The sequence below is a fragment of the Rhinopithecus roxellana genome, chromosome 8, assembly GCF_007565055.1.
Source record: "Rhinopithecus roxellana isolate Shanxi Qingling chromosome 8, ASM756505v1, whole genome shotgun sequence".
NCBI classification, from domain to species: domain Eukaryota; kingdom Metazoa; phylum Chordata; class Mammalia; order Primates; family Cercopithecidae; genus Rhinopithecus; species Rhinopithecus roxellana.
Genome location: NC_044556.1, coordinates 17,860,883 through 17,883,899, shown reverse-complemented (window position 1 = coordinate 17,883,899; position 23,017 = coordinate 17,860,883). Strand labels below are relative to the sequence as shown.

The following is a 23,017-nucleotide window of genomic DNA, read 5'->3' as shown; positions in this document are numbered from 1 at the left end:
ATCCCTGCCTTCAGGGAGCCCCCAGTTTGCTGTGGGATGGCAGTGCATCTCACCACCCACTTCAGCACACCCAGGCCTGACTGGAGGGGCCAAACCCCCTCCCTCAGCCTTGTCAACTGCTGGGAGTGGAAGCAGCCCAGCCTCTACGCCGAATCCCTCCAGCTGCCCCGTGCCAGCTCCCATCCTCCGGCACCCCCGACAGGTGGCCCTGTGAACACAGGGGCTCCTCAGGGCTGGGTCTTGGGACCTTCCTTCCTCATGTCTCTCAACTACACAGGTTCCTGAATCACCTGTCGCCTTGAGGCACAAGATTCCCCGATTCTCTGATCTTCCGATACCTACAGGATGTCCAACAGTTCCATTCCCAGAAATGGTATCGGACTCCACAAGTTATGGGGGTCAGTCCCACAGGGCTGCACCCATGTCAGATGCCACCCATACTTCTGGCAAGCAGGCTAATAAATTGGGAGTTCCCACCACCCCCACTTCAGGTTTGATAATTTGCTAGAACAGCTCACAGAACTCCGGAAAATGCTCACAGTCAAATGGAGGAGGCGCACAGGGCAAGGTATGGGGCGGGCCATGAAGCTTCCATGCCTTTTCCAGGCGTACCACCCTCCCAGCGCCTCCATATTTTCCCCTAAACCCCATTATTATTATTATTATTATTATTTTCAGACAAGATCTTACTCTGTTGACCAGGCTGGAGTGCAGTGGTACAACCACGGCTCACTGCAGCCCACACCTCCTGAGCTCAGGTGATCCTCCCACCTCAGCCTCCCACACAGCTGGGACTACAGGCATGCGCCAAGCCAGGCTACTTTTTTTTGTTGTTTGTATTGAGATGGTGTTTCCCCGTGTTGCGCAGGCTGGTCTCAAACTCCTGGGCTCAAGTGATCCGCCCTCTTTGGCCTCCCAAAGTGCTAGGATTACAGGCATGAGCCACCATGCCTGGCCGACTGCCTATTTTTCGGCTTAGGTTCTATGAAGAATGTGTATCAGTGTGATGAAACACTTTGTAGATCTTAAAGGGAGCAGACTGGGTGGGGGAGAGGGGCCAGCCTGCCCAGACTTCCTGGGCTCTGGGTAGCATTCCTTCCTCCAGGGTATGGGCAGGACCCTCTTGGAATGAGGGTCTTCAAGGGAGCAGGCAGAGAGTGACCTTTGCCGCCTTTGTGGCTTTATTATTATTATTATTTTAGGGGAGAAGGGCTCCAGTTTCTCTGACCTGCCTTGGGGAAGAGGAATTCTGGTTTCTATGGTTTCCAGGGGAGAAAGGGGCTAGAGGTAGGAGGGCAGGAGAAGGTCGGAAAGACTCGATTCTGAGCTTTCCATGCCCTGCTCAGGGCCAAGGCCTTGAGGGGGGTGGGGGCGGGGGGGTTCTGTTTTCTGAGCCCCATCTCATTTGCATATACGTGATTGATTAAATCGTTGGCCACTGGTGATTGAGCTCAATGTCCAACCAAGAACCAGGAACAACCAAATACTCTTTCACACTCCCTATCCCAGCCCTCCGGGTCTGCCCAAGACCCCAAACTGCCTCCCACGTAGCCAATTTTTCATCTGCCCTGCTTGGGTGGCTCAGGTGGCTTAGCCTGTAGTTTTCTTTCAGTGAACTCCTCTTCACGTCTCAAAACCCTTGCCAGCAGCCCCCTCATCTGGGGAGCCTGTCTTGCAGGGGCCCTGCCTGTGAGTTCTCACCCACTGGGGACAGGGGTGTCCCAGTCCACTTCCAACTCTCTCAGACTGGGGCCCCTTCAGGGTGAGGCCTGGACCCAGAGTCTTAAGCCCTCATCCTCCAAGGTCAGGCCCTGTCTCTTGCAAACGTTCCCAACTATCCACCTTTTGGGCCAGTTCCAGTGGTGGAAACTTTCCGGCCTCCAGGCGCTTGTTTTGGAAAGTTCCTGGGGGAGCTGCCCCGGCCTGCCCGCTGGGTTCCCACGCTCCCTTATCAGCGCGCATGAGGGGGGCGCCCTGCTGTGCAGGCCTCATTCCTCCCCTGCCTGGGCCCTGCCCGCCTGTGCATCCCCTCCCCTTCCCGACCAACAACCTCCCCCTCCGGTCCACCCCTGCCAAGCCCTGCTGCAGGTGGGGAAACAGGCCAAACAGGCCCCATCCTTGTGAGCCCCGTGGGGACAGAGTAACTTTGTCCCCCCTGAGATGGATGGGAGCGGACATGGGGAGCCAGGGGATGGGACTGCCTGGTACGTGCTGCTGCCCACGAAGGGGGAGTAGGTGGCAGCGTGGCTCCGAGGAGATGCTGGCTTTCGAGTTCTGGTCCTCTGCCTGTTTCCCCTGCAGTGTCTCTGACCCAGAACTCCTACCCCCCCAGAGGTCCAGCTTCCCTGCCCAGCTCCACTCCCTGGCTTATGGCTGGGCGCATGCCTCATTGTCCTCTTGTAAAGGGGGAATAGGCAGCCATGCGCCCCTGGGGGCTGCGGAGCGAGCGAGGTGAACCTAGACGCGCCGCGCTCGTGGACGCCTGGCCACTTCCGCCAGACGGGGACCCGATGGCCACGATGGCTCTGGGTTGTCGGGCCTCGAACCGGGTCTCCAGACATTGGGCCCCTCCCCCCCAGCGCGGGAGAGGCGGGGAAGGGGGCGGGGCGGGGGCGGGGCCGCAGTGCTTTTCTCCGGAGGTCGCGCGCCCGAGAGCCCGCGCTGTTAGCCACCGCTGCCTGAGTCGACTGTGCGCCGGTGAGTGCGGTTCGGGGCGGGGATGGCCTCCCTGGGGACCCAGGCTGGCTTGGCCCGGCCGCTTAGAGTCCCCGCTGACCCCCCTGCTCACCCTTGGACTCCAGCCCGCCGCGATGGAGGCCGCCGCCCAGTTCTTCGTCGAGAGCCCGGACGTGGTCTACGGCCCCGAGGCCATCGAGGCGCAATACGAGTACCGGACGACGCGCGTCAGCCGCGAGGGCGGCGTCCTCAAGGTGGACCAGGGGACTGGGGAAGGGGGGTCCACCGCGTGCTGGGGAGAGCGGGGCGGCGCGGGGAGACGGGCATGGGACCCGGGGTTCACTGCGCGGCTTGTCTTCAGGTGCACCCCACGTCCACGCGCTTCACCTTCCGGACCGCCCGGCAGGTGCCCCGGCTCGGGGTTATGCTTGTCGGCTGGGGCGGGAACAACGGCTCCACACTCACTGCCGCGGTGCTGGCCAACCGGCTGCGTCTGTCCTGGCCCACGCGCAGCGGCCGCAAGGTGGGGGCGGGAGGGGCGTGGTGGGCTGGGAGGCTTGGTGGGAGTCCTTGCGGGTGGGGGCGGGAGCCTGCAGGGGGCGGGGCTCTGCGGGACCGGGGGGCTTTAGGGGGCGGGGTTCTGCGGGGCGGGGGCTGCAGGGTCGAGAGACCTTCCCGGGGCTGGAGGCCTGTAGTGGGCTAGGGACCTGCAGGGGGCGAGGCTCTGAGGGGCGGGAGGGCTTGCAGGGGGCGGGGCCTGGCTGCAGGCGGACCCCGGGGAGGGGTTTCGCGAGGTAGCTGGGGCTCCTCGGGAGTCTTACAGGGGCGGAGCTTAAGGTGCCGGAGGTCTCGGGGAGGGGCCTGGGGGCAGCGGCTTCCGTCCTGGCTGGGAGCCCGGAACTGAAAAACGCCCGAAAGTGGGGCGGGGCTTGAGAGTCTAGGCGGGGCCCAGGCCGGGTCGCGGCCCCTTCGCCACGCCCCCCCGTCACCTCACCGTGTCTGCTGCCCCCCCAGGAGGCCAACTACTACGGCTCGCTGACTCAGGCGGGCACCGTGAGCCTGGGCCTGGACGCCGAGGGCCAGGAGGTGTTCGTGCCCTTCAGCGCGCTGCTGCCCATGGTGGCGCCCAACGACCTCGTGTTCGATGGTGGGCGGAGCCCTGGGCCGGGGTGGGGCGGGATGGGAGATTGGGTCTGGAAGGGCCCAGGATCCGGGCAGGGCCGAGTGTGAGGATCCCCCCAGGCTGGGACATCTCGTCGCTGAACCTGGCCGAGGCAATGCGGCGCGCGAAGGTGCTGGATTGGGGGCTGCAGGAGCAACTGTGGCCGCACATGGAGGCCCTGCGGCCCCGGCCTTCTGTTTACATCCCCGAGTTCATCGCGGCCAACCAGAGCGCGCGCGCGGACAACCTCATCCCGGGCTCGCGCGCGCAGCAGGTGCTGTCCCATCCCGCATCCCTTGCTCCCTGCCACCTGTCCACTTGGTTCCCCCTTTTTGCCCCACCCCGCGAGTCCAGGCCCCATTTGACACCCGGGGAACTGAGTGACCCAGGCCTCTGAGTCCGAGAGCATATACACCCGCTTCATCCTCCCCACAGCTGGAGCAGATCCGCAGGGACATCCGAGACTTCCGGTCTAGCGCGGGGCTGGACAAAATCATCGTGCTGTGGACGGCGAACACGGAGCGCTTCTGTGAGGTGATTCCAGGCCTCAACGACACAGCCGAGAACCTACTACGCACCATTGAGGTGGGTGCACGCCCCGGTGGAGTGGGTCAGGCAGGGCCAGTCCCAAACACAGCTCTGTGCTGACTGCCCACCTTGCCCACAGCTTGGTCTGGAGGTGTCGCCCTCCACGCTCTTCGCCGTGGCCAGCATCCTGGAGGGCTGTGCCTTCCTCAATGGGTCCCCGCAGAACACCCTGGTGCCCGGAGCCCTTGAGCTTGCGTGGCAGCGCCGGGTTTTTGTGGGCGGAGATGACTTCAAGTCAGGCCAGACCAAAGTCAAATCCGTGCTCGTGGACTTCCTCATTGGCTCCGGCCTCAAGGTGCGTGGGCCTAGGGGGCTACCGAGTGCAGGAAAGGGACCTGGGCCGCGAACACCTGGCTTGTGGTGCGGCAGGGCCTGCAGCTGCTGGGGCGTCCCTTGTACCCACAGACCATGTCCATCGTGAGTTACAACCACCTGGGCAACAACGATGGGGAGAACCTGTCGGCGCCATTGCAGTTCCGCTCTAAGGAGGTGTCCAAAAGCAATGTGGTGGACGACATGGTGCAGAGCAATCCAGTGCTCTATGCGGCCGGCGAGGAGCCTGACCACTGCGTGCGTGGGGCGCGGGCGCGGGCGCTGGGTTGCCCGGCGAGGGGTGGTGGGAACCCGGGCAAACTCCTGCTGCACTCCAGGTGGTCATCAAGTACGTGCCGTACGTGGGCGACAGCAAGCGCGCGATGGATGAGTATACCTCGGAGCTGATGCTGGGCGGAACCAACACACTGGTACTGCACAACACGTGCGAGGTGCAGTGCGGCTTCAGGGACTGCTGTGGGAGGCGGGGCTTGGCCACCGCCCCCACCTCCTGACCCACCCGTCCCGCAGGACTCGCTGCTGGCCGCACCCATCATGCTGGACCTCGCGCTGCTGACCGAGCTGTGCCAGCGTGTGAGTTTCTGCACTGACGCCGACCCCGAGCCGCAGACCTTCCACCCCGTGCTGTCCCTGCTCAGCTTCCTCTTCAAGGCGCCACTGGTGCCACCGGGCAGCCCGGTGGTCAATGCGCTTTTCCGCCAGCGCAGCTGCATCGAGAACATCCTCAGGTGCGCCCTAGCCTCCAGGTTCCCCATTCAGGGCCCAGATACCCCCTGACTAAGCTATGCACAGGGCTTGGGGGGCTATAGGTGGTGTCTGGTTCTGCTAAGCTGTACGGCCTCTACAGGGCCTGCGTGGGGCTCCCACCACAGAACCACATGCTACTGGAGCATAAGATGGAGCGCCCAGGGCCCGGCCTCAAGCGAGTCGGACCCGTGGCTGCCGCCTGCCCTGTGTTGAACAAGAAAGGACCGGTATCCGCTGCCACCAACGGCTGCACTGGTGATGCCAATGGGCATCCGCAAGTGGAGGAACCTCAGATGCCCACCACCTGAGGCCCTGGTCACACAGCTTCCCAGCTCTTCCTCCCCACTGCCCCCCAAGACCCCACCTTGCCAAGCCCCCACAAAGACAATAAAGGCGCTGCCACTCTTAGACCTCCTTCCACCTGGGGTTCTTGGGGCCTGTGTCCTGACTCTGCCTCCCTCTACTTCGACTCTGAGCTCCCAGCTTCAGTCCCACTCCCTCTGCCCATGGTCATCACCCCAACTCCCAGGGAGAGCCCAGAACCTGGAGCCTCGCTCTGCCCCCAGTTCTCAAAGGTGGGGCTAGATGGGGGCGTGGGGGAACATCAGACCACAGGGTGGAGGATGTGGTGGCCAAAGGCCAAAAAGGGAATCTGACACAAGCTACCAAAAACCAAAACCAGCTTCCATTTATTGATGGGCCCCACCCCCTGACGTCCTGGGGAGAGGGGCCCCCCCAAAGAGCCCTCTGGGACAAAATACAAATGGCAGGAAGGGTCCATACAGAAAAGAACGTCTCTGAGGTCCTTGTGTTTTTAATAAAATGATAAGTCTTTCGTGTGGGGCCTCCCAGCCGGGCAAGCCTTGATTGGCCAGGAGTCCAGGTGCCCGAGGTGTGACCTCAGCCCCTCGCCCTGAGCAGGGGTGCTGGGCAGAAGCCTAGGCCCGCAGAGGCCCGGGGCTGCCGCCCCATCACACGCTCATGGTCATCCCTGGCGAGTACTGCGGAGAGAGGAGGGGGCAGCGCGCAGGGGCCGAGTTTAGCTTCGGAAGAGGCTGAGACCCGCCCCCAGGGACAATGGGGGACAGGGCAGGGCTGGGTCCTGGGCAGCCGGGTTGGGGATAGCAGGGAACGGGGGAGGGGCGATGCGTGGGGAGGCCGCCCTGGGGCGCGGGTCCCGGGGTGGGGGCGGATGGCATCGGGACGGTGAAACAGGCGTGGGAGGTGGTGGGGCGTGGGGAGAGGTTGGGGAGAGGGGAAGTATGCCGCGGCCGCCCCCCCACCTGGCCCGCCGCGGTCACGGTCTTGCTCTGGCCCCCCGGCCGCCCCGCCGGGGCCTGCCCGCCAGGCCCCTCCGGCCCGACGCCGCCGCGGGGGGGGAGTCGACGCAGTCGCTTACGCTTTCGCTCGGGAACGGGTGCAGGAAGGTCCCGGCGGCCGCCATCTCGCCGTCGTCCCGCGGGGTGCCCGGGGCGTTGCTCAGGCCGGCCACGGCGCCGGGAGAGCTCTGGGGGCGGCCTCGATCAGCGCAGAACTCCCTGCCCCGCCCCCCGCTCCCATCCCCTCCCGGGTCCCCCCGCCTCCGCAGGAGCGTGGCCTCCTTACCTTCGGCAACCCGTCCATGTCGCCCGAGCCTGCGGACCGACAGACACGGGCACCGGCTCAGACGTGCTGACGCCAGGCCCCCCGGCCTCCAGGAGCCGAAGACCCTCGCGAGCTTCCTCCGCCGCCGCGCCCCCACCCCGCACAGCCCGCCAGGAACCCCGGGACTGAGGCCAGGTGGAGGGTTGGGCCTGGGGGGGAGGGGCGGTCAGTGCATCCCCTGGTTTGGGCGCTGGATCCCGCTCCAGGTCGGGGCAGCCCCTGTCACTGAGTGGTCCCCGGGGGGCTCAGGGCGCCACTAGACGCCTCCACCTGACAGGCGGGCTGACTGGGGAAGGGAGGCAGCCAGGGAGCGCACGGGCCCGGAAGGCAGGCAGGCAGCGTGGGCAGGAGCAGGGACGCCCACTCACCCAGGGATCCGTTCACATGGTGAGGCTCCATCGCGCTCATGGCGGCCATGGGGCCCTCTGGGCCAGGGCCAAGCGGGAACTGCAGGCATGAGGACAGCGTGGGTGTCGGGCCACCCATTCCCCCAGTGGGGTCACCGCCTCGAGAAGCACCCCCGCAAGCCCCCACTCACATTAGCCCTGCCGGCGCCCGGCCCGATGGGGTTCATGATAGTGTACATGTTTTCGCTGGAGTTAGTGGAATCTGGGGGAGACCAGGGGACAGGAAGGGTGCCAGGTGTGACGGGGTTTCCCCCAACCATACCCACCCTAGCACACCCCGCCTCTGCCTAGGCCATACCTCCAGGGCTAGGCATGATGGGTGTTCCGGGGGGCCCACCTCCTCCTGGGGGTCCCTGCACACAGAAGGAGATAGGACCTGTGAGAAATGGCCCCTCATCTGCCATCCCGCAGCCCCTGCCCAGGGGTGGCCCAGCCTTGCTCAGACTTACCGTGTAGCTGCCGGGGGATGAGGAGGAGTAGGGGATCTGGAGACAGGGGCAGCTGTGAGCAGTCAGCCAGGCCGCTCGCCCAGTGCCCCTCCCACCCCACCCCAGGCCTGCCCACCCAGCCTTAGGCTCACCGAGTTTCCACTGGGGCTGGCCCACGGGCCACGAACTCCTGGGCCCCTGGAAGAGACGGTGGGTGACAGACTCCAGGGCTAGTCCATGTGGATCACAGCCCCCACCACGCATCCCCCACACCCTGCTCCACTGTGTCCCCAGACAGGCCACAGAGCAGATGTTGCTGGAAAAGTGGCCACCGCGAGCAGCCAGGTTCCAATCTCAACCCATCACTGGACCCGGGGGACTAACTGTTACTTCAGGCCTGTCTCCCCTCAGTGGCCATGAAATAAACAATATCCAAGACTGTCCTGAGGATTCAGGGCCTGCCCCAGCTGACCCAGCCATGAAGCTGGTGGTAGCCTGTGAACTGCACACTCTGGGGGTCCCCGAGGGTCTTACATGTTCATGGCAGGCAGGCCTGGGCCAGTAAGGGAGTTGGGTGGGGGCCGCATGCCACCTCCATAGCTCTGCGGAGGCAAAGGGGCTGTGAGGGGCAGACCGGGGACAGCCCGAAAGCCCCACCCACCAGGGCTCCACTCTTACCTGGGGCCCCACGCTGGCCATGCCCCGAGGAGGCGTCACCCTCTGCATTGGGCCGCCCATGCTCGGATGCCCTGGGGTGGGGCAGAAGGAAGGGGACTCGGACCTGGACCATTCCCCAGTGTGGACAGCAGGGAGGCAGCAAGGTCAGGGCTCTGAGAGCTGGAATTGTGATTGATGGGGGGATAGGGGCTGGAGCTTCCCTACTCACCCTGGGCTCTTGGGGAGGGCTCCATGGTGCCAGGGAGGAGGGGCTGGGAGCCGGGGAGGCCTGCGGGAGGCTGCAGAGGGGGTGCGGCACTGAGTGTGGAGTGCTCTCTCCCCGGCCCAGCTCCTGCTCCCCTCCCATCATCCCTTTCTCACCTGAGTTGGCATCCGCAGGGTGGGCCGTGGGCCCCCTGGGAAGCGCGGCGACATGAAGGGCTGGAAGAGGTGGGCGGGGATCAGCACCTCCCCCCACCCTCTGGCTCCCAAAGCTACCCCATTCCTGCTATGCTGGGGGACCCCCGACCTGGGGAGCCCCCTCCTTCAGAACCAGTCAGCAAAGCCTGGTGGTGCCAGGCGGCCAGGACCTCATGGCTTGGGGGCAGGAGGGGGCGGCACTGGGGGAGGGGATGTGTGTGTGTTAGGGGCAGGCACCACAGCTCCTTACCTGACTGGGAGGCCCCATCATGGGGGCGTTGGGGTTGTGGGGGGATGGCTGGGAGCCCGAGGGGCCCTAGGAGGACAGAACCAGGTGGGTTGGGGGGAATGAGGCCTTACTGGGTTTGGCTGAGGAGGGGAGGGGCTCCATGGAGGCAGAGGGGTGGGCCAGCCTATGGGACAGGGACCCTGTGGGAAGGCTTGAGGGCAGGACTTAGGCACCAGTGGTCACCAGGACCACTGTGGCCACTGCATCCCCAAGCACCCTGTGCACACACATGTACAGGCCAAGCGTGCAGACACCCACCCTCCACTGCACTTGGGCCCTCCCTCGCTGGCCCCTGAAAGGCCCACCTGGGCACACCTGCGACACAGAGGACCCTCCCACTCAACTCCAGCTTGCCGGCCTCATGACCTCTGCCCACGTGGGACCCTCATCCTCAGACGCATGTTCACCCAGAGTTGGGGGCCAGGGGACTCCAGCCTGGGCCATACCTGGAAGAAGCCAGCTGCCATGGGGCCTGCGGCCATTGCATCACCTGGGGCCATACTCCCCATCACAGGGCTGGGGGCAGCTGCAGCGCTCTGTAGGGGTGCGGGAAACCGAGAGGGCCAAGTCAGGGCACTTGGACACTTCCTACCTGGGGTGTGCCCCCTCCTCTCTGCAGGTGGCTGGCCCCATGGGACAGCCAGCTGGCATTGGTCAGTGAGCACACTGGGGTTGTCGCCTGAGAATCTGTGGGTCTGAAGACCCTGTAGGACCCAGGATCCAGTGCCGCCCTCATGTCGCACAGACCTGCCCCCCACTCCAGACCCATCCCAATGGGCCCTGCATCATCCTGGCTGGCAGGACAGCTCAGCTGGGTCCCCAGCTCTATCCAGGACACCCCAAATAAACACACACACAAATATGCCGGCAATTTCAAGAGCATCCCTGAAGGCTCTACCTTAGAGGAGCTGTGGACCCCTGTCCCACCCCACCCTGCCCTTCGTCCAGGAGGGAGGAGGAAAAGCAGGATTCTGGGGTGGGGTTTCCTTCCCCCAGCCTCTCTCAGATGGAGAAGGGGAGAAGACAGGGTGCTAGAGAGGGGGCTTCCTGTATCTGCCAGAAATTCTGGTGGCAGCCCACACCTGGCTGGGGACCAAGTTCTAGACCTGTCTGCTATGGGGCCTACAGGGTCTGGCAGGGGGAAGGTGGGAAGGGGGATGTGAGGTGGGGAGGGAGGCCCGGTCTATGAGGGCAAAGGGACACCTCTGGGGACAGGGAGGGGAGAACTTCTCTCCTGGCCTCTGTCTGTATGGTCCAGGCCAAACCCCAACCCCCAAAAAGAAGGGGAGGGGCTCTCTCTGGGGTTGACCCAAGCCAGCACATAGGGACGCGCAGGTGTTTGTGGCATTAACTGATACCACTTGGGCTCAGAGAAGTTGAGCACTCTGCCTGCAGTCACACAGCGTTTCCTGTCCTCAGGGACTGCTGAGAGGGGTCCCCTGCCTAGAGCAGGGCCCCAGGAGAAATCCTCCCTCCCCATGTAGGGCTGCAGGCTGGCCCCTTCTCTGAGGTTAGCCTCAAGCCTCCCGCCAGGGTCCTAAGCTGGGGGAGGGGGTGGAGGGAGCCCCCTAAGCTCACCATGATGGAGAGCACTCCCAAGCCCCAGAACAAATCCTTCGAAAGCCCTCGTGCCCTAGGGCCCCATTCCTGTGCCACTTTCTCAATTACAAACTGCCAAGTCCCCTCTGGGCCCCCACCCCACCCCCTCCCGCAAACACAATGGCCTGGAGCAGCTGCGCTCCCAGGCGGCCCCTCCGGTCCACTCCCGGAGGGTGGGGAGAGGGCACCTCTGAGCCGTGTCTGTCCACCCCACAGGGAGGGCAACCCCCTCTCGGGCCACAGAGGGTGCCTGAGCATTTCCTGGTCGCAGAGGCTCCACCGCAGCCTCCCCCTGGCCCCCTACGCCCCGCAGCTTCCCAACTCTAGGCTCCGAGGAGTTAATCCCGGGCGGCGCGCCCTCCCCGGCGGTTGGCCCGGGCCGGACCCCCTACGTCAATCATCCCTGAAGAGCAGCCGACCCGGCACGTGTTGCCATGGCGATGGGCTGGGCGCTCCGGCGTTTCCTGGAGACGCCAAGGTCGGCCTGGAGCCGGGGAGGGGCGGACAGAGCACCCGGCTCAGAGGGCGGGAGAAAGGCGCGAGAGGAAGGGGCCACCTCTGTGCGGGTTCGGCGGGCAGGACGCCCCCAGTGAGAGCGAGAGCAACGGAGGCGACGGCATGGCATGACGAGTCCCCACGGGGATTCGGTCACCCCAGGGCTTGGGCGGCCTCCGCCCTGGGCCCTGCGGTCTACACTCCGTGCAGGCGCTGCCATGGTAACCGCTGCGCGCCTGGGAAGCGCGTTCTCGCGGACTTGCCAGCTCCGCCCTCCTGGCCCGGCGGGGGCGCCCAGAGAGGATGCTAGACCCAGACGGCAGGGATGGGGGCAGAGTCGCCCAAGTCCACAGCTCCAGACACCCCCGGGGCCCCAGACCTAGCGGGACTAGGACAAGGGGACCACGGGGGTGAACAGCAGTGATGCCAGGAGGGCTTCAGCGTGCCCAGCTCCCATGCAGTGTGCTGGAGGCATCTTCAGAGACAGGGGCGCCCTACCCCTCAGGCCGCCTCTGCCTTGCTGAGGCCTGCCCTCTGGCACACAGGGGGCAGGGAGTGGGCAGGACTGGCGCCCCCCAGCCGCCCACCGGCAGAGCCAGCACCTCCCCCTCAGACCCAACAGAGGGGGCCAGGTGGCCCAGCGCACAGGATGAAGGGAAGGGCTGCCATCTGCTGTCCCATGACAACAGGAGGCCGCCATCCCCTGGTGTTAGCCAGGCAGGGCCTCCACTCCAGGCAGGCCTCTGACCTTTTCTAACCCAGAAGGAAAATGACAGCAGAGAGGGAGTGGGCAGCTCCAAGTACCCGGCAAGGTCAGAAAGTGTCCTAGTGCCTGGCCCATCAGGCACCCCCACCGGGGCTCCCCGCTCAGAGGAGCAGCAGTGACCCCCAACGCACACATGGCAAAGGAGGAGGAAGGCAGTGAGCTTTCCCCATCTCTACGCAGGCTCACAGGAGGGGTGGGGAAATGGCACCCACCCAGTGCCCCAAGGAGGGTGGGAGGGCTGTGGGGACCCTCAGAAGCGTGGTGCAGTGAAAAGAGCTTTCCCTTACTCTGTGAATGACCCTGGACCAAGGGGAGGGTGGAGGGACCCCCAGAAGTGGCCAAGAGCCTGAGTGGCAGCTGCAGCTCTTCCTGTCAACCCCAAACTACCACCATTCCCAGCCCTCCTCTAGCTGTGCAACCCCCACCCCACCTCCCCAGCCACAGGCCCAGCAGACCTCCCACCCTGGAGCCCCCGAGTCCCTGGGGCTGGGACTCACATAGTCCTGGAAGGCCTTGGCCTCGCCGGAGTGCTCACAGGCCTCTCTCCGGTCAGGCGCTGCACAGTACAGATCCCAGAACACGCTGTGGGCGGCAGGGGTAGACAGTTGCTCCACGTGCCCCCCTCAACCCCCTTCCACAGCCCACCCACAGCAGCCCAGCACGCACCACCACCAGGAGTGCAGGAACCCGGGGGGCTCCCCCAGCGTGATGTTCTTCTCCCATCGGATCTGCAGGGAAAGGAAGGTGGTGAGGGGGTGGCCCTACCTGACCTTGCGCCACCACGCAGCAGGGTGCCCAGAGAACATCTGGGCAGGGAGGGAGTGGGGAGGGAAGGGTAACTGGGTGGGCAGAGGGCCCCAGGATGTGTGGCAGGTCCCGGCTGGGCATGTGGGCCAGATGCCTGGATGCCAGCCCGGGCCCGGACCCCGCCAAATCCTCAGTTCCCAGGGCCATCAGAGTGGCAACGCGGGCCCACTCCCTGGATCCCCAGTGGAAATGGAGGAGGACCCTGGGGTGTGGGTGGGGAGGGAGGGCCAGGCTGGAGGCAGCGGCTTACCTCAGACAGGAAGGTCTGGGCTGACTTCTGGGCACCGATGTGCAGCAGGTACTCATAGACGTATAGCGCTAACCTGTGGGGGCAAGGTGGCCCAGGGGGCTCAGGCTCTCCAAGGCAAAGGCCCGTCCCAAAGCCCTTCCACCTCTCAGGAGGGCAGGTGGAAAGGTGGCCTCCCCACCAGCTGCTCAGCAGGGACAGCTCCTAGTTATCCATTGACGTCCTGCAGGCCCCTCCCAGGCATCCCTGACCCCCAATTCTGGGCCGAATTCGGCTGTGTTCCACACTCCCTCGAAGACCAAGTCCTCGCCCTGTCCTGCCAACACTGTGACTTCAGAGAGGGCTCAGTGCTGGGGAGGTCTTCTCCATAGAGGAGTGTCATTCCTGAGTATGTGCGGGGTGGATACGACCAGTGGGCACCCTGGGCCATGTAATGTGCTCAGGGCCCACACCCAAACTCATCCCCAGCCTTCCCGGCCCAGGACAGAAGGAGGGAAGGGGCCCTCCCCCCGACATCCCCCCCATTCCCTGGACCCCATCTCTTCCTTGGGGTCACTGCCCATCCACTGTGGTGGCCTCAACCCTTCCTGCAGATTATCCCCAGTCAGGGCAGTGGTGACCCTGGAGCAGTGTCTGGGGAATAGAGGTGGGGGGCCAGGGGAGGTAGGACCCGCAGTGCCACGTCTGCAGGGGTGCCGCCCTACCCAAACGCCCACAGGGCTCTGCCCAAGTCCCCAGCCTGCCAGGGACCCCTGGACTCACCCTCTCAACCACTGCGTACCCCAAGAGCTTGGACCTGGGCCACCCTCACCCAGTCAGGTGGCTCCAGCACGGCCCTCTGCAGGTCATGGAGAGGTTGGACTGTCCACCCCGCTCCAGTCCAGCTGCCACACCAGACAGCAGAGGACAAAGCCCTCATCCAAAGGGGTGCCTAGTCCTGTGGCACCAGCCCTTCTGGACCTCCCTGGAATGAGCCGCCCCCTCTCAGAGCTCTTGTACTACCCAGCTAGGGACCCAGGAGGGTCTGCTGGGGGTTGGGGGACTCTTGGATTCAAGACAGGGTACCAGAGGGCCAGCCTGAGGCTGAGCCCTAGAGGCGAGAAGCAGGCAGGCCTGGGGGCCCTTCCAGCCGCCTCCGGCTCAGCTGCGCCGCCCTCTCTGGCTGCCGGCCCCATCCTAAAATAACCTTCCTTTGACTCACACTCTGCTCCCTCTCAGTCAGGCTGCTCCAATCCCAGCACCCACCACCTATCATATCCCCCAGGTCCCTTTCAGACTTCCAACCCTCTGGTTCCTGCCCCGGCCCCTAGAGAACATGGGGACTTCCTGCCCCCAACTGGTCTGCAAGGGCACTGCCCTTGCCCCAGATCTTATCCTGCCTCCCCTCCTTCATTCATTCACTTCTTCATTAGTTCCTCTAGCATCCATGAAGTGCCTTTTGAGCAATGCACACCCCCAGCCCCTGTCCTGGAGGCCACGTTCTTGAGGGTTGAGACAGAGACAGGCAATACCTGTCAAGAGAGGTGAGCTCTGTGGCAGCCTGGAAGGCGCTGAGGCTACGGAAAGGCAAGTGGGGCGGCATCAGGGAGGGGAGGCGGCCCAGGGCGGGGTGCACCAGGCTCACACTGTACCATGTGAGCTGTGAAGGCCACCCCAGGGGCAGGGATGGGGCAGGACACACAGCGCCCAGTGGTCAGCCCTGCATCATCACACCACTCTTCGAGAGAGTGCCCCCAGGCCAGATCCTGCTAGATCCTGACCTCACACCCCTCCAATCTCCCACACCAGCTCTTCCTCCACTTTCCTGGCCCTACGGCCTGCACACCGGCCTATCTAGCTCACTTCTGTGGCACCTTGGCCCATTTAGAGGCTTCTGAGCCTTTCCCTGTGGCTAGCGGCTGACAGGCCTGCGTCCATCAGCGGAAGTGGAGCACACAAGGCCAGACTGGGCAGGTTCAAGGGGCAGACCGACCAGCCTGGGGAGCCCAATGCCAACCCACCCACCAGGTGCGGAAGAGAGTTCCCACCCCAGCCACTTGGGGGTCAGAGCAGGGGGCATGAAAGGCCAGAGTGGGGTAAGACAGAGTTGCGGGAACGCTGGTGAGCTGCCCCAGGAGGGCGGGGGCAGCGGGAGATCCTGCCGAGGCTGCATTCTGGGGCACGGCTGTCCAAGAGGCCCAGGGGGAGTCCTGAAGAGAGGGCTGCCAAGGGTTCTGGCTGCCTTGTCTCCCATTCCCTGACTGTCCCCATGAGCACCTAACCCTGGAGGTGGCCCCCCCAGAGGCCACCCTGCCCTCTCCTGCTGTCCTCCTGCCTCTAGCCCCGCTGGTTACCAGCTCTGTCCTCTGCTCTGCTCTCCCTATGCGGCCGCCCGTCCTGTTTTGATGATGCCTTCAAGTAGGGGCTGTCCAGAGGATGCTATGGCCTGACCTTCCCCAAACTTGGGATCCACTGTCCACTTGACATCTAGAGGCCCAGCCTCGACACCCTGAGCCCCCACCCCTTAGCTTGGCCTTTACACACACATCCCATCCAAGGAGCCTCTGGTGGTGTGTACACAGGCGTGCATCTGCATGAGATCCACCCAGCTGTCCCCAAACATCACTGCATTTAAAAAAACACTCAAGGAAACCTCTCTGACTCAGGGCCCTCTCCCCACCTCCACTGCACACCAGAGCCAGGCCACCCACCGTCTCCCACCTGGATTACGACAGACTCCTCTCCAGGCACTGCTTCCCCAACCCCCACGTTCCTTGTTCAAACCCTCCTGTGCACCGCCCTCCCCCCCCCCAACCCACACGCTGGCTGCCCTGCCACCCCAGGGCCTCTGCGCACTGTTTCCCTTCCTGGGGCACTTCCGCCCAGAGACTCCAGGGTCACCTATCAGGGGCTTCCCTGTCACATGGAAGCCCACACCCTGCTCCGTCTCCCCCTCTGAGAGTTTCTGTCTTCGCCCCTGATGGAATGTGGCTTCAGGAGGGGTGGGGACTCTGAGTCTGCTCACTGTGACGCCCTTAGAATGGAGCTGGGCATCCTGGGCCCCCAGTCACCCCAGTGAATGAACAAACCGGCCCGGGGACCCCCTCCTGGGATGCTGGGAGGATCAGGCGAGCCATGGGGTAAGCACTGATGAAGGTCAGCAGCTTTTCTGTCCACATTGAGGATTTGGGAATTTCTCCTGGGAGTGATGGGAGGCCAGAGGAAGTTTTTGACTTTGCTGATTTCCCTTCCACATTAGTCCTTTTATTTTAAACAGGATTCAGTCTCCAGGGAAGAACTGTGGGTTGTTATTGTTTTGCGTGAAAAGTTTTGAAGCCTGGCTGTTCGGCCAGGGAATTTTGGGACCTACAAAGCCCTCCCCTCCCAGAGGACGGCTTTGGGGGCCAGGTCTGGGGGCGCCACCGGTTGGGGCCCTGAGCTCAGTTATAGGGAAAGGCTCTGGATGCAAATCACCTGTGCCCCCTACGGGCCACTTGCCCTGGGTCGGCACAACCTCTCAGGGCCTGACGCCTATGAGGGCTCCCTGTGCCACACGGGCAGGTGGCCAGAAAGGACCATGGGGAGGCACCCGGAAGAGCAGCAGGCAGCCCTCCCTGCAGAAAGAACACAAGACCCGGAGGACATGGGGCGCCTGGACCTGGAGCGAGCATGAAGCTACACAGGGAAGCAGAGGCAGGATGGGGTGCTAGCTAGCGCCTAGTGGCCTGAAATATACCACAGCTACCTCCATAATGACGCGAGTTACCATAATTACCGAGAATGGGTACAATGGGTACTCTCTGCTCAGCGCCCTCCTGAACACAGACGCTGCTGGGACAGGAGACACCTGCCACTTACGGCTTTCTGTCACCGTGCCATCCGTCACCAGGTCTCACTGCTGTCCCCAAAGGGACCCTCCAACCCTTGCCATCCTCCCTCCTGTGCCAACCCTAAAGGCCGGGCCTTTGGCAGCTTCTTGGCAAAGTGGCAGCCTCTCCTTACTACCCTCCACACCTGCCCCTCATAGCCATTTCCAGCCAGGGGCCAAAATGACCACGTCCAATTGTGAATCCCATCCCTGGCTTTCCTGCCAGGCTGATGAACAAGCCACCGGCATCCATGTGCCGGGTCAAAATCAAGCCTGGGAGAAACCCATGGGCTGCCAGGCGACACCAACCATGGCTGTGATTCATGGACCTCTTCTCAACCTGCCTGGCAGCGCTTGAGTGTTGAAGGATATACACACCCCCCTCTTCTTGCGGGTGGCCTATTCAGACCCCAGCCTCCCTTGGCCCACTCTGCTGCCCCCACACTCCGCAGTCACCACCATCTGCTGCAAGCCCCCGAGGGCAAACACCCACCAGGTGCTCAGTCCCTTCCTGGAGCCAGCTGGCCGAGACCTAGCGTGAGCCGGGGAGGCCTGTAGGCTCCAAGGGCAGCCAGAAGGGGCTCAGGATTGGGGCCAGAGAGAGAAGGAAGGAGGCATGAGGCTCAGTGCAGGAAGAAAAGTGCAGTGCTGCAGAATCAAGGTTTGGAGCAGTGTGACCCCTTCACCCCATTTCACAGAGGAGGAAACCGAGACCCAGAAGCAGGAAGTGGCTCGCCTGTGGTGGATACTTCCTGAGAGCCGAGTGGCTGCACCAGTAGGTGCTCCACCTACGGACTCCTACCCAGTCCTTGCAAAGATCCTGAAAGACGGGTCGTCCACATTTCAGATGAGGAAACTGAGGCCTAGGGCTGCCTCTTAGAGCTCACCTGTGCCAGAGAAGCTGAGTCCTCATCAGGTGGCTTCCTCTCCAGGGCCCTGGTGTCCCTTTCGGTGAAATGGGGGGATGCAGCCATCTGGTGTTTTCCAGGCTTTCTTTCATAGCGGAACCTCACCTCCAAACCAACACTTACACGAGACCCTCTCCGTGAAATGGAAGCACGCAGGCTGGCTCTGGCCAAAGATGGGCCCCGCAGCCTCCCCAATGGCAGCTGAGGGACTTCCGAGAGCCTTGAGTCCCCAGACCAGTGTCCCCAGAGCACCTCTGCTGGGCAGGTTGGGACGTGGGAGGACAGTAAGGAAAGGGGACCAGGAATGCAGCTAACCCCCTCACCCTACCACTCCCAGCTCAAACCTATGAAATTTCTTCCTTCTTACTTGGGTCCAGGCTGCCATCAGCTCTCTTTCACCGTTTTTGTTTTTTTTTTTTCTGTTTGAGATGGAGTCTTGCCCTGTTACCTAGGCTGGAGGGCAGTGGCACGATCTCAACTCACTGCAACCTCTACATCCCAGCTTCAAGTGATCCTTTCACCTCAGCCTCCAGAGTAGCTGAGATTACAGGCACCCGCCACCACGCCCAGCTAATTTTTGTATTTTTAGTAGAGACTGGGTTTCATCATGTTGGCCAGGCTGGTCTTGAACTCCTGACGTCAAGTGATCCACCCACCTTAGCCTCCCAAAGTGCTGGGATGATTATAGGCATGAGCCACCATGCCCGGCCTCCCCAGCTGTCTTTGAGACAACTGTGTCCACATCCCCAGGGACTCCCAGCCTCTGTTCCTGACCCCTCTAAGCCCCACTCCACCTGGGAGCCAGAGCACACTTCTGCACACACAACCAACTGTGGCCCATCTGGCACTCTTGCAGGCTGCCTCTTCCTACACCTGGGCCCAGCCTCAGCTCCTTTTCCTGGTCCCACCTCAGGGCCTTTGCACTTGCTGTGCCCTCCACCTGACATCCCCTCACCCTTCACTATATATCACCCACTTTGCTTTCTCCAGGTAACTGGATACCTGCCTTCCTGCTGGGGTGGGGGCTTCTTCAGGGTCACTGACCCTGCCATCCCGACCAGACCCTGCCTTCCCGATTGCCACACCCTGGGACACCCAGGGCAGATATGCTGAACTAGTGAACGATCCTGATTCCCACTGGGTGGGTGGTCGCCTCCAGAGCCAGCAGCTGGCTGGAGACACACAGGAGACAGACCAGGGGTCCAGGGGTGACCATAGCAGACACCTCCTGCTTCCAACCTGAGCAGGAGCCAGAGGCCAGTTTCGAAAAGTCTTTGGGTTTAAGGGTGCTTGGAAACGGAGCTCATCTTCTTAACTGCACACAGACAAGGGAGGCCTGATGGTGCAGCCATTTGCCTACCACCTTCTGGCCAGAACAGCCTCTTCTCCAAAATGACCCAGAGGCTAAGCAGAGGGAACAGTCATCTTTGTGGAGGGGTGGGGTATCCCAAGTCAGCCTAGGCAGAAGAGGTAGGACGGGGACACTCAGCCAACGTCCGGGGCTCCTCTCCAGCACCCAGACATTCAAGTCCTCACTCCTGGCCTGGCCCTCAAGGCGGGTCCTCATGGGACCCCTCCCTGCTGACCCAGCCTCCTCTCTGCTTGGGTGGCCAGTTCCACACCCCAGGTCACTCCAGGCGGCTCAACTTCAAGGATCCTGCAAGTCCCCCATCAGCTATGACAAGACTCCCCTCCTCCTGGGCACTTTTTTAATTTTCTTTTTTTTTGAGACAGAGTCAGACTGTCGCCAGGCTGGAGTGCAGTGGTGGGATCTCGGCTCACCGCAACCTCTGCGTCCTGGGTTCAAGAGATTCTTCTGCCCCAGCCTCCCCAGTAGCTGGGACTACAGGCGCCCACGCCCAGCTAATTTTTCTATTTTTAGTAGAGACAGGGTTTCACCATGTTGGCCAGGATGGTCTCGATCTCTCGACCACCTCAGCCTCCCAAAGTGCTGGGATTGCAGGTGTGGGCCACCACGCCCGGCCTCTGGGCAATTTCACTAACACTGCAAACTGCCCCGTGCCCTTCCTGCGGGACGGTCACAGCTTCAGGCACCTTTCAAATGCTCTCAACCTGGAGAGCACACTCGGCTGCCTCCCGACCCCGAGACACCTCAGCCCCACTACGACCCTTCCTCCATCCGCACGGTGGAACCTGCCCCTACCAGCTTGAGAGCGCCTGGTACCCACCGCCTGGAGCCACGCCCAGAAAAGAGGGGCCCTCAGTATGCATTCTTCGGTGGTATCAAGAGAGGGGCTCCGTCGTCCCCACCCGCCCCCGGACTGTGAACCGTGCGGCTTCCCCAGGGGCCCCACACAGCTGCTGGAGCCAGGGCAGACAGGTGGCCGCGCGCCCCTCCAGCCGCCCTCCAGGTCTTCCCCAGGCGCCCGGGATCCCCGAGCCTACACTCTCGCTCGTCCCGGAAAACTTCGCCGACCTCGATCACCGTGCGTCCGCAGCCTCGGGCACCCACGTCTAGGGGAGGCCTCGCGACCCCCGAGTCCCGCTCGGGGATCTCGCGCGCCCCCTCAAATCTCGCGCCCTCGGGTTTCGCGCGCCCCCGCCAATCTCGCGACCCCTGGAGCCGCTAGGGTCTCACCCGTTCACTCCCGTCTAGCGCCCCTCGGGTCGCCCGCCACCCCTCAACTCCGGTGACCCCTCGGGGTCTTGCGCGCCCCCCGCCAATCTCTTGCCCCTCGGGGGTCGCGCGGCCCCGCCAATCTCGGGACCCCTCGAGCGCGCTCAGGTTCCGCGCTCCCCGCCGCCCGCGCCCACGTGCCCCGCGCGGTACCCGCCCGCGCCAGAGCCCACGGAAGAGCGCGGACGCCGAGCCCCGCCCCCGGCCCCGGCCCCGCACTCACTTCTCGCGGGCCTGGCTGTCGGAGGGCACGGCCGAACCCTTGCCCCCCTTGGCGTACATGCTGCTCCGCGCCGCCGCCGCCGGGGCCCACACCTGTCAGGCGGCGCCGCGGGCCGCGCTCGCCGTCGCCATAGCTACCCCGCGCCCCGGGCCTCACGGCCCCAAGCCCCGGGCGGGCACCGCGGGCATCGTCCGCGCGGGGGAGCTCCAGACGGCCGCAGCGGCGGCGGCAGCGGCGGCTCCAGCTCCGGCCCCGGCCGCAGGGTGGCTTTTTTTTCCTCCCTTTCCTCCGCGCGGGCTGTTCCGGGAAACGCGCGCTCCCCTCCTCCCGCCGCGCGCGCCCCCGCCCGCTGCCTCCCCGCCGCCCGCGGGCGCCGCTCTTAAAGGGGCGATGGCGGGCGCGCGGGTGGGTCCCGCCGTCGGGACCGCGGGCCAAGCGCGCACGCGCAGTGCCCGTTGCAGGGGGTGGGGGCGCGGCTACACACTCGCGGGTCAGGATCGGGGACGGCCACCCAGGGACGCACAGCTGATCGCGGCTGCACACGCGCGCGCGCACACGTTCACTCACCTCAAATGGAGCCAGCCACCCAAATTGCACACCCAGCCACACACATTTGCAGCGACACTCAACATAGCGCTTTACACAACAAAAGTATACCCCGCTGCTGGAACGGCTGCGGATAGCCGCATAAAGCCTCAGGCAGTGACACTGGGTGTCTCACCCTGCAGAGCTACCCACACTCAGCACGGGTGGGAACCACCGCACACACAGCCTGCCCAGCGACACACATACACTGCCACACACCCAGCTCACACACAGTGGCCGTCCTGGAACAACTAAACACAGGCCACCGCACGCAGGCACCCAGCCTCACGCAGAGGCACGCTTATGCAAGGCCATGCCACAGCTTCCAACAGCCGTGGACAGAGCCCACGCCGTTAACTCACAGTCACCTTGGGGCGCACTATTGCGGCCTCCTGAGAACCACACCCTACCCAGCTCCACAGTCACAGGGCCTGCGGACACTCAGCCTCCCGCCCGAAGTCACACAACACAGACACAATCCAGACACACAGACACAAAGTTCCTATAATACCCAGGTTGTGGGAGCCACCCGGCACCATCCTCAAATAACACCCGGTTACAATACTAGGTGCTGGGTTTGGGCTTCTCAGCCTCAGTGCTGTGAGCTGTAAATGGGACGCATCCCACCTTTGTCTGCGGGAGTCAGGGTGCAGGCAGTGGGTGCCCTTTTCCCCATCTAGGACCCTTCATCCCCCCACCAAGGGTGTTCAGAGAGAGTGGGGGCGGATACTGAGGCAGGGACCCCCGCAGGGCACGGGTGTCCGGGTACCAATGGGTCGTGTGTGGACAGGCAGGGTACGGGAAGGCGGTGCGGTTGACTCTAGGTCTAGATGTTCCTGTGTTTGCCACGGCTATTCCTTTTTTTTTCTATGTGTGTGCAAACACGCGGCTCCTGTGTGAGTGCACGTGTGCATCCTTGTGCGTGGGGAGCTGGCAAACACCCAATAAGTGATCGCTGTCTCGGCGACTGTCCCTGGCTGCGCGGTGGCAGTTATGGGTCCGAGTCGGGCCAAGTCGCCCAGTGAGGTTGTGTGCACAAATGTGTGCCGAATGTGCACGCGTGTGCCTCCGCGCGTGGGTGGGCCGTCAGCTCCCTGGGACCTGTATGTGGCTGTGCGCTCACGTTTCGTGTGTGTGTGTGTGTGTGAATGTGCGGACGTCTCTCGCTGCCAGCTGACCCCCAGATGCCTCCCCGATAGAGGCCGGCCCCCCAGTACGTGAGAACCCTTCCGTCCCCACCCCAAGCCTTCTGGCCGGCGGGAAGTCGGGAGCCGCGGCGGCTCCAGACCCGCGGAGAGGAAGGGAAGGGCAGGGCCGGCCCCAGCCCCGCCTCCTCCCCGAGGGGCCTCGGCGCGGGAGGGGGGACGCCAGCCCTTCTCACTTCCTGTCCAGCCGGCCGCCCCCTCCCCCAGCTTCCTCTCCCGCGGGCCTCCGGGCCCCGGCTGCGGGAAGGAGGGGCTCGCACAATTCCGCAGGGCCTCGGGCTGGCGACGGCCCGGAGCCTGGGGGGCCACGGGAAGCATGGGCTTCGGCGTCCAGGTCACTCTCATC

General features: G+C 63.8%; 2 protein-coding genes across 13 annotated transcripts; one reads left to right on the top strand and one right to left on the bottom strand.

Moving 5' to 3' along the window:
* The first annotated feature begins 1,409 nt into the window (after positions 1–1,409).
* On the top strand, positions 1,410–6,336 carry ISYNA1 (inositol-3-phosphate synthase 1). Of its 2 annotated transcripts, XM_030935950.1 has the most exons (11): positions 2,566–2,697; positions 2,802–2,930; positions 3,038–3,199; positions 3,691–3,823; positions 3,919–4,112; positions 4,274–4,423; positions 4,506–4,721; positions 4,832–4,996; positions 5,077–5,190; positions 5,270–5,487; positions 5,607–5,926. In XM_030935950.1, exons 2-11 carry the CDS (start codon positions 2,811–2,813, stop codon positions 5,812–5,814), a joined length of 1,680 nt encoding a protein of 559 aa, XP_030791810.1. In that variant the 5' UTR covers positions 2,566–2,697; positions 2,802–2,810; the 3' UTR covers positions 5,815–5,926. The 2 variants fall into 2 exon arrangements, with proteins under 2 accessions (XP_030791809.1, XP_030791810.1); XM_030935949.1 differs by having other exon boundaries at positions 1,410–2,697; positions 2,802–3,199; positions 5,607–6,336.
* On the bottom strand, positions 6,170–21,735 carry SSBP4 (single stranded DNA binding protein 4). Of its 11 annotated transcripts, none has more exons than XM_030935952.1 (19): positions 20,882–21,214; positions 18,000–18,274; positions 13,269–13,341; positions 12,878–12,939; positions 12,709–12,793; positions 9,798–9,887; positions 9,313–9,378; positions 9,024–9,083; positions 8,872–8,941; positions 8,664–8,734; positions 8,520–8,587; positions 8,138–8,183; positions 8,007–8,042; positions 7,856–7,910; positions 7,689–7,759; positions 7,519–7,597; positions 7,112–7,140; positions 6,790–7,013; positions 6,170–6,507 (listed from the first exon to the last, which is right to left on the bottom strand). In XM_030935952.1, exons 2-18 carry the CDS (start codon positions 18,110–18,112, stop codon positions 6,804–6,806), a joined length of 1,284 nt encoding a protein of 427 aa, XP_030791812.1. In that variant the 5' UTR covers positions 18,113–18,274; positions 20,882–21,214; the 3' UTR covers positions 6,170–6,507; positions 6,790–6,803. The 11 variants fall into 11 exon arrangements, with proteins under 11 accessions (XP_030791812.1, XP_030791817.1, XP_030791811.1 ...); XM_030935957.1 differs by having other exon boundaries at positions 6,906–7,013; positions 20,882–21,213; XM_030935951.1 differs by having other exon boundaries at positions 6,170–7,013.
* Between the last annotated feature and the right edge of the window lie 1,282 nt (positions 21,736–23,017).

Coding starts and splice junctions, on each gene's coding strand:
- ISYNA1 (XM_030935949.1), top strand. CDS start 2,421: ATGCGCCCCTGGGGGCTGCGGAGCGAGCGAGGTGAACCTAGACGCGCC. Junction 4,997..5,076: donor GCGAGGAGCCTGACCACTGC/GTGCGTGGGGCG, acceptor GCTGCACTCCAG/GTGGTCATCAAGTACGTGCC. Junction 5,488..5,606: donor TGCATCGAGAACATCCTCAG/GTGCGCCCTAGC, acceptor CGGCCTCTACAG/GGCCTGCGTGGGGCTCCCAC.
- SSBP4 (XM_030935951.1), bottom strand. CDS start 18,112: ATGAAAGAAAGCCTGGAAAACACCAGATGGCTGCATCCCCCCATTTCA. Junction 8,735..8,871: donor GCCCTCCCCAAGAGCCCAGG/GTGAGTAGGGAA, acceptor GCCCCACCCCAG/GGCATCCGAGCATGGGCGGC. Junction 7,014..7,111: donor ACATGGACGGGTTGCCGAAG/GTAAGGAGGCCA, acceptor GGCCGCCCCCAG/AGCTCTCCCGGCGCCGTGGC.